The 10,095-nt window shown below is 43.0% G+C and overlaps 1 protein-coding gene across 1 annotated transcript in view; it reads left to right on the top strand.

The window, feature by feature from the left end:
• The first annotated feature begins 6,972 nt into the window (after window positions 1-6,972).
• Window positions 6,973-10,095, top strand: part of CLK4 (CDC like kinase 4) — a 29,390-nt gene continuing 26,267 nt past the window's right edge. The window contains exon 1 of the mRNA XM_059175867.1: window positions 6,973-7,054. Coding sequence (XP_059031850.1) covers window positions 7,049-7,054 — 6 coding nt within the window. The 5' untranslated portion in view covers window positions 6,973-7,048. The remainder of the gene's footprint in view (window positions 7,055-10,095) is intronic.

Raw genomic sequence — 10,095 nt, 5'->3', positions numbered from 1 at the left:
CTCTCGGTACTTCTAGGGCCATGGTTCTCAAAACTGTGTCTATTAGAACGAAGTGCAAAAACTTTTTTAACAAACAACGTAAATCCCACCATGTGCTAATCACTCCCAGGGCTGAAGAGTAGAATTTTAGTTTAGGCAATATTTTTTTTTAAGGTTTTATTTGTTTAAGAGAGAGAGAAAGCGAACATGAGAGGGGGGAAGCGAACATGAGAGGGGGGAAGGTCAGAGGGAAAAGCATGACTCCCTGGAGTAGGGAGCCCAATGTAGGACTCAGTCTGCGACTCTGGGATCATAACCTGAGCCGAAGGCAGTTGCTTAACCAACTGTGCCACCCAGGCACCTGCTTAGGCGTTTTGAAAAGCCTTCCAGGGGACTTCAGTGCACACATAGCGAGAAGCAGCGTCGTTCTCACAGGGCATTTGGTTCATTTGCGGTGAGCACAAGACCCTTGGTGTCAGCGAGTTTGCAGAGGAATAGGAGAGGAGGCACCCTCCACTTGTAAAGTTCTTGAAGAGGTAAAGGAGGGCAGAACACCTCGCGCGATCCGCGGGGAGTCTCAGAGTCAGTGAAGACCTCGCAAGGAGGGTGAGCTGATACCAGTTAGGTGACTGGGAGTATGGGTGGAGGGGAGAGGGAAAGGCAAAGGGGGCAGAGCTATGGGCCATGAGCCAAAGATACTGCCCACCATGTTGGAAATGAGAGAAGGTCAACGTGGCTGCAGCATGTGTACTGAGCAGGATCCGGATGAGATGTGATGATGTCCAGGAAGGGGCCCGAGGAACTGGGATTGCAGGCAGTAACCAGGGTAGTCTGGATTTTATCCTTGGAGAAATGCAGGCAGAGTTATCAACTGCTGTCGTCCATCGAAGGGTTCCTGAATGCCTGGAACACGCCAATGCTGGGGAATGGAAGTAAGTTTCCCAGACATTGAATAAGTGAGATTTTAGGACTTTCTGTTTGAATGGAAGCTGCCGCTGAGAGCCTTTGGACTTGGAATAGAACATATACACACACACTCAGAGATCTATTGGTTCTGTTTCTCTGAAGAACCCTAATAAAATCACTTTGTGCTCCTGATTTTTCCTTTACTGTCTTGAAAAAAGTGAGAATAGTATCTTTATAATTGCTGTTGAAGGCCCTCATCTACTGATTCTATCATCCATGTCTTTTCTAGAACTATTTTTATTAATTGATTAATCATAATCATATAATTTTAATTGTAATAATTGTAATTATAATTATAATTGATTAATCATAATCATATAATTGTAATTATTATTGATTAATTGATTAACATTATTTTTGTTGGTTAATTTTAATCTCCTTGTGAGTTATATTTTCCTGCTTCTTTCCATCTTTTTTATATATATATATAAAATATATGTATATATATATATATATTTTTTAATTCTATGCCAGTGTCAGTCTTATGTTGTTTGTGCTGGAATTTGTTATATACCTTTAAAGATTTGAGCTCTTTTGGGCACCTGGGTGACTCAGTGGGTTAAAGCCTCTGCCTTCAGCTCAGATCATAATCCCAGAGTCCTGGCATCAAGACCGCATTGGGCTCTCTGCTCAGCAGGGAGCCTGCTTTCTCCTCTCTCACTGCCTGCCTCTCTGCCTACTTGTGATCTCTGTCAAATAAATAAATAAAATCTTAAAAAAAAAATTTTGAGTTCTTTTTTGATGATGCTTGTGGGTGGCTTTGAAATCAGTTGACCTTTCTAAGGCTGACTTTTCAGCTTCCGTGCTATTCTGATTTATAATAAGAAATAATACGATCTTCATCTCTATTTCTGGTGCAGAACTTCAAAAACCTAAGTGACAAGGTTTCCTAAGAGAGCTGGAAAGGTGTCTTTTGTTATGTTAATTAAGTGACTTTCTGATTCCCACCTAAGGGTGCCCCCCTGGTTGCCAGGAAATCAAACCTGTGATTGGAGAGTTGGAACTCTTAGTCCCACCCCCTGATTCTGGGGGCGGGAAAGGGGGTTAGAGGTTGAATCAATCACCAAAGGCCAACAATTTAATCAATCATGCCTATGCAACCACACGTCTATAAAAACTCAAGCATTTCAGAGAGCTTCTGCTTGGTGAGCATGTGGAGATCTGGGAAGAGTGGGACATCAAAAGAGGGCATGGAAGCTCTTTGCTCTTTCCACTGAACCTTGCCCTACACATCTCTTCCTTCTGACTCTTCTGAGTCACATCCTTTTATAACACACTAGTGATCCAGGAAGTAAAATGTTTCTGAGTTCTGTGCACCACCCTAAAACCTTAATTGAACCCAAGGGAGAAGGTCACCTCTGATTTATAGCCAGCTGGTCAGAAATACAGGTTAGCAACTTGGCAGCTGAAGTCTACAGAGGGGTGTGGGAACCTCCGATCTACAGCTGGTCACTCAGAAGACTGTTGCTCAGAAGTAACATGGGTTTGCAACTGGCATCTGAAAGGGCATGAAAGGTCAGTCCTATAGGACTTGGGGAATCTGATTCTATCGCCAGGTAGGTAAGTGTCCAAACTGAATTGAATTGTAGAACAGGGGCGCCAGAGTGGCTCAGTAGGTTAAGCCTCTGCCTTCGGCTCAGGTCATGATCTTGGGGTCCTGGGATCGAGCCACACATCGGCCTATCTGCTCAGCGGGGAGCCTGCTTCCGCCTCTCTCTCTGCCTGCTTCTCTGCCTACTTGTGATCTCTGTCTGTCAAATGGATGAATAAAATCTTAAAAAAAAAAAAAAAAAAGAATTGTAGAACAACCAGGCAAACCAGTTACGAGAACTTTTCGGTAGCCTAGGGGAAAGGTGAAGCTGAGTTAGACCAGATGATCAGCCATGGAAAAACATCCAGGAAGTGTCCTGATGGCACAGGTGGGGGACATGAAAAGAAGAGGCTTCTCCTTGAGCTCCCAGGTAGACAGCTGAGCCCTTAGGGATACTGGGATACTGAGATTAAACACACACTGCAGATGGGAGTCCCAACAGTCTCTTGAAGGATGGAAGCCCCCATTCTGACATCACTGTTTTGAAGCCCCAAAAGAAGGAGGACCAAAGGTTTGTGCAATGAGATCTGGTCAGCAGTTGTTTGTGGCCAGGATCCAACGTTTGCAGAAGAGGACTTCATCATCAGGGAGGTAGGGGGCTGAGGAGTGGTTTGAAGGGCCTTAGGCTGGCTCCATTCATGGTTGCAGGGAGAGCTGGTCTTGGGAATGTGTGCCTGGAATGACATTAGCTCAACAGGTCCAGCTTGGGCTAAGATATTAGAAATGTGGTGTGTGGCGATTAGGAATTTGGAACCTGATTTAAAGGCATCCAAGTAGCAATGTAAGTTCCAAATACACTAAAATTTGAGATAATCCAGATATTCATCAATAGGAATCTGGTTGAATTAACTATGGTACATCTATACAGAGCAATTCTATTCTCTGCAGCTTTATTTTTTTTTAAGATTTTTATTTATTTCAGAGAGAGAGAGAGCATGAGAGGGGGGAGGGTCAAAGGAAGAAGCAGAGTCCCTGCCAAGCAGGGAACCCAGTGTGGGACTCCATCCCAGGACTCCATGACCTGAGCAGAAGGCAGTCGATTAACCAACTTAAAAAAATAAAAATAAAAAATAAAAAAGGATAAGAAAATCTCCATAAATTCCACAATGGAATGATGGATCCATGGAATATATTACTTTCTTGAAAAAAAGATGGAGAACTGTGTATTGCAATTTCATCAGAGAAAGGAGATAGAATTATATATTATAATGTACATAAAATATATAAACATATATATCTAATTTTGCATATTTCATAAAAAAAGATAGACCCAACAAAAAGACAAGGCCCTAATAAAATAAAGCAGTGGTCTGGAAGACAATGGAAGAAAAATCATGGAGGGGACAGGAATACAATCTAGATATCTTCTAAGATACCTTGTCTCACAGTTTTGATGGTGGAGTTATATAATTATAAAACTGGTAAGTAAAAATGAAAAAAAAAATCCCTAAAAGCTGAGAGGACGATGATACAAGGGCACCTCCTCATAGTTCTACGGGGTGGACAGCTCCACATGCATGCTCCCAAGTACAGCAGTGAGAACGAGTCTGGTAAACTGAGTGATCTCAGAAAATAGGCCAGGGTCTTTCCCTCCTTCTGTGGTCAGGGGAGAAACCACAAACTTGAGTTTTGGCACCACTTTTTGTAAAACACAAGAGAGGGAGCCAGGTGAGAACCAGAGAAGACATAAAAGCTTAAGAATTAGGCCAGAAGAAGGAAACGTCTAGGTGGCTCAGTTGGTTAAGTGTCTGCCTTCGGCTCAAGTCATGATCCCAGGGTCCTGGGATTGAGTCCAGCATTGGGTCCCCCGCTCTGCAAGGAGCCTGCTTCTCCCTCTGCTTGAGCTCACTTGCTCTTTCTCTCTCGCTCTCTGACAAATAAATAAATAAAATCTTATTAGGGCCAAAAAAGGAAGCATGAAGCTTGGAACAAGTGTATGCAAGCTAGGTTGGAGAAAACTCCACATATAACAGGATCAACAAACAGTATACCCCCATATCAAAGCCAATGGTAGAGATTTGAGAAAGCACATGCTACTTCATTTTTTTTTAAAGATCTTATTTTTTCAGTTGAAAGAGAGAGACAGAGAAAGCACAAGCAGAGGGAGAGGCAGAGGAAGAGGGAGAACCAGTCCCCACTGAGCTGGGAGCCTGATGCAGGACTCCACCCCAGGACCCTGGGACCATGACCTGAGCCAAAAGCAGATGCTCAACTGACTGAGCCACCCAGGTGCCCCAAGTCGCTTATTTAAATATATATGTATCCTTGAAAACATGTAGCATAGTTGCTACATGTTTAAAAAAAAATTTTTTTTAAGTATTTAAAAAAAAACAGCACAATTGACACTGCATTACAAATCACATTTTCTTTTTCACTCAGTGTTAAGCTCTCTGGTCTGAATTGCTATATGTAAATTTAGTTCATTGCCTTAACTGATGTGTAGTATATACTTGACCCTTAAACAACACAGATTTGAACTGTGTGGGTCTATTTATACATAGGTTTTTTTAAATAAATAAAGTGCAGTACTGTAAATGTATTTTCCTTACGATTTCCTTAACATTTTCTCTAGCTTACTTTACTATAAGAATACAGTGTATAATACATGTAACATACAAAATGTTTTAATGGACTATTGATATTATCTGCAAGGCTTCCCATCCACCATAGGCTCTGAGTAGTTAAGTTTCGTGGGAGTCAAAAGTTACACACAGATTTTCAAAGGTGCAGCAGGGGTCTGCGGCTCTAACCCCTGCACCGTTCAAGGATCAACTGTGTACCATTTCATTTGCCCACTTGCCTATTGAGGAACATCTACATTTCCTCCCATCACTAAATGTCAAAGAGTATCCTCACACTTGTTGCCCTATGGAATTAAATGGACTTCCGGTGGGCTTCTGTATTTCCAGTGGGCTTCTGTTCCACTATTCCCATGACCACTTTCTTCTCTCCCTTTAGCTCCGCTTGTCCTATCTGCCAAGAGTCCTCCTCTTATCCTACTTAAAGATGACCCTCCTCAGTTATTCCTTCAGTCCCCAGTTGGTTTCCTTCATACATATATAAAATGTTTAAGTATTTGGGGGCATCAGGGTGGCTCAGTCGGCTAAGTGCCCAACTCTAGGTTTTGGCTCAGGTTATGATCTCAGGGTCATGAAATCAAGCCCTGCACTGGGCTCCACGCTCAGCAGAGGTCCGCTTGAAAATTCTCTCCCTCTCCCTCTGCCCCACATCCTGTTATCTCCCTCTCTCTAAAATAGTCTTTTTTAAAGAGATTTTTATTTGACAGACAGAGATCACAAGTAGGCAGAGAGGCAGGCAGAGAGAGAGAGGAGGAAGCAGGCTCCCTGAGGAGCAGAAAGCCCAATGTGGGGCTCGATCCCAGCACCCTGGGACCATGACCTGAGCTGAAGGCAGAGGCATTAACCCACTGAACCACCCAGGTGCCTAAAATAATCTTTTAAAAAGGTTGAAATATTTTATTCTATTTTCTTTCTCTCTCCCCCACTGGAATCTAAGCTCTCCGAGGGCAAATACTTTGGTATACTTTTGTATTCTTGGCACCCAGATCAGTGTGTCATTTAAGCACATGGCATAAGAACTTGACAATTCTGGGCACCGGGGTGGTTCAGTTGTTAAGTGTCTGCCTTGGGATCAGATCATGATCCTAGGGTCCTGAGATCCAGCCCCACATGGGGCTCCCTGCTCAGCGGGAAGCCTGCTTCTCCCTCTCCGACTCCTCCTGCTTGTGTTCCCCTCTCTCTGTCAAATTAATAAAATCTTAAAAAAAAAAAAAAAAAGGAAAAAAAGAACTTGACAATTCTACAGTAAAAAAAAAGGGCCAATCCCAGAAGATTTGAAGACAAATATATATGACATGTTTTCAGACTTTCATGTGGGCTTCTACAACGTTCAGAAGACACTCAGGAGTTAGGTAAATATATTTTCCCTGCCATGGTTTCACTGGGTGGTGGACAGCTGAGACTATTGGTAAGAAGGGGTTGAGAAAGTAACTTATTAACCTGCTCTGGAAGCCCTTTTTTTGGAGGCAGTGGAAATTCACAAAAAACCCTATCCTTTTCCCTCCTGAACCCCTGAATTAAATCTCTTCCAGCACTCTTTGACTCCCCTCCTCACATACACGGAGCAAAGTGGTTTGTGTATCAGTGAACTCTTCTAGCACTGTCTGGTGGGACTGAATCCTGCTTATAAATTCTGTGCTGGGTGAATCCCATCACAACCAGTGTCAGGAAATATGGGAGGAACGGGGGATGTTACCCATCTTGGGCAGCATGGGATGCAGGTATGTCCTTTGTAAATTGCAGTCAAACAGTTAATGAAGCCTGCTGAGGCCTTTGATGACCTGGGAGGGCTGGAGATAATGTGACCCATTGTTTCATCATAAGCAGTCCTCCATGATACATCACCATGGAGAGTAGTTGGGTTTTTTTTTTTTAAGACAGACTCCTTTGGTGTTACTGAAAGATGGGGTCGGCATATTTTCCATAAACACTAATGAAAGTAAGTTGCTATACACTTTGTTCTAGGAGTTGAGGCACTAGCAAAATAGTTAAACACAAGTACTTTGGAGCAAGCAAGGCTAAGACTGAATCTTGGTTCTGGTATTTGTTAACTGGGATCTAGAGCAAGTAACCAAAGTTCGATCACTTTACAGAGTTGTTTAGATTATTAATTGAGGCGACAGTGGTTAGCATATAATGGGTAGTTAATTGATAGCTAAACACAAATGAAAAATCTAATTGAACACAGATTGGTAATTATAAGGAATACGCAACTTAAGACAAGTTATAACTCTGTGAAAGGATTGGTTATGCCTTTGTAAAGGTTTTGCTATAGAGATGATAAGGTTTGATTAAAATTAATTTACTTGATCATTTAGACTTTTCCTCTGGAACTCTGCTCTCATAGATGACTGTTTTTTCTTTCTTTTTTTTTTTAAATTTAAATTTATTTATTTGACAGAGATCACAAGCAGGCAGAGAGGCAGGCAGAGAGAGAGAGGGGGGAAGCAGGCTCCCTCCTGAGCAGAGAGCCTGCTGTGGGCCTTGATCCCAGGACACTGGGATCATGACCTGAGCCGAAGGCAGAGGCTTAACCGTCTGAGCCACCCAGGTGCCCCAGATGACTGTTTTCTATGTCTGGAATTAAGCAAGTAGAATAACGGTGCTAGACTATACAAGAACATTCCTCTGCTTACTCTTCAAAACTAAGATTTTTTAAAAATTAATTAACTATTTTTGGGAGAGAGAGAGTGCGAGCATGAGTGGGGTGGGGGGAGGAGCACAGGGAGAGCAGACTCTTCATTTAACAGGGAACTGGATGTGGGTCTCTGCCTGAGGACCCTCGGATCACAACCTGAGCCGAAGGCAGATGCTTAACACCCAGGTACCCAACACTTAAGATTAAATACTCCAAATGAGGGGCGCCTGGGTGGCTCAGTTGGTTAAGCGACTGCCTTCGGCTCAGGTCATGATCCTGGAGTCCCGGCATCAAGTACCACATCGGGCTCCCTGTTCTGCAGGGAGTCTGCTTCTCCCTCTGAACTCTTTTCTCTCATGCTCTCTCTCTGTCAAATAAATAAATGAAATCTTTAAAAAAAAGTAATAACCCTGGGGATAAAAATATATGTTTATAAAAAATAAAAAAATTTTTTTAAAGTTTTAAAATAAATAAATAAATAAATACTCCCCGTGACATTAAAACAAGACAGCAACAACAAAGTAGACTCTGCTATTGGGTAACACTTTTCTGTGATATCTATAAATGCCTCTGTAGGTATCTTTCCATTTGGCTGCCTTTTTTTTCTCTTTTAAGATTTAGAGAGAGAGAGAGAACACACAATCAGGGGGAGCGTAGAGCCCAATGTGGGGCTGGATCCCACTACCCTGAGATCGTGACTGGAGCCAAAATCAAGACTTGGACCCCAAACTGTCCAAGCCTTTCACTGGGCTGCCTTGTGACAAACGTTGTATTGCTGTTTGAGCAGCACTGTGCATGGTCCTGACCACATTCTTTTTTTTTTTTTTTTTAAGATTTTATTTATTTGACACAGAGAGAGAGAGAGAGATCACAAGTAGACAGAGAGTCAGGCAGAGAGAGGGGGAAGCAGGCTCCCCACTGAGCAGAGAGCCTGAGGTGCGGCTTGATCCAAGGACCCTGAGATCGTGACCTGAACCAAAGGCAGAGGCTTAACCCACTGAGCCACCCAGGTGCTCCTGACCTCATTGTCTTATAACCTCTTAAGACAAAAATTTCTCAGCAAAAAGGAAAAAAGCAAGTTTTCTTTGGTGCCATCTTTAATTTATGCCTCTATATAGGCAGCAAGCTGAACCCCACTTTACCTTGCAAGATGGCCCACTCCACTCAGTTCAACACTCCGATAGATGTCCCTGATGCAGTATGGGTAATCAGTTGGAAAACCAGTAAATTTCACGTTTTGGGCAAAATTGAATCTTGGTGGCTCCAGGCATAAGAGTATGCTGTGGCTACCTGTTTTGAGACCTCATCTCTAACTGGCATGTAGTCAAGAGGAAGGGAATGGATCGAGTTGGGGGCAGCATCTCAGAGATGGACTGGAAGGATGGGCAAGATTTAAAGTTTTATCTACAGAAATGTTGCCTATTCCAGAGGAGAATAATCTGTCTGTTTCATTCTATAGCACAAAGAATTCTCATTTCCAGTTTTCCAATTATCTTTTTAACAAGTGTGTCATGATCTCCATGAGGACTTACATATTTTCTACTTCAAGTTTTGAAGGCCTTTGGTTATCCTAAGTAGGTTGGCCAGGTTTCTACGGATATCGGATCACAAAATTACAGGGACTTCCTTTCACCTAACAATATACAAGAGCTCAGGTTTTCGACATGAGCTTATACCCAAACCCGTTCAAACCTGCCCTCCCAAACCTGATTTCTGGCTTTCCCTTTTATTCTATAAATCCTCATCAGGATGAATACAGAATCCCCTTGACGCTTTTCAGTACTAAGGATATCTGACCCCTTCCCAGCATTTGGCTGCCAGCTTTTCCTTCGTTTCAGTTCTTCTCCCACCAGCTTTCTCTGACCATATTTCTGGTTCTCCTCTCCTTCTGATCATTCCTACCCAGGCTCTTTCCCTCCTTTCCTTGAAAGCGTTTCCTAGGGCTCCGACTGGTTCTCTTTCCCCTACACACAATGGAGAATCTCCTAGGGACTCTCAGAACTGCAAAATACTTTAGTTGAGCTAATAGATGCTAGCTAACTCTGCCTCGGTTAAAGGAAACCCACCCAGCAGGGACGCAAAAATGGGAGCTTTGTTAGGGGAATTGTCCAGCTACCATCAGCCGGGGGGAACCAGAAACCACAACAGAGTCCTTACAGGGAAGAACCCTGTAAGGAGCCTCAGCAGAAACTTCATTTTTTGTTGTGTCCTTCTGATGAGGAGCACGGGCCTCAAAAGAAGAAGCAACCTGAGCTTATTTTCTGAGTCATCCTCTTTATTTATCTCACTCCATTTTAGACCAGAAGCTCCCAGGCGGGCCGGACTTCTCCTATCCTGTTCAC

This window comes from Mustela lutreola, chromosome 5 (assembly GCF_030435805.1).
Source record: "Mustela lutreola isolate mMusLut2 chromosome 5, mMusLut2.pri, whole genome shotgun sequence".
NCBI classification, from domain to species: Eukaryota; Metazoa; Chordata; class Mammalia; order Carnivora; family Mustelidae; genus Mustela; species Mustela lutreola.
This window is presented reverse-complemented; position numbering and strand designations above follow the sequence as displayed.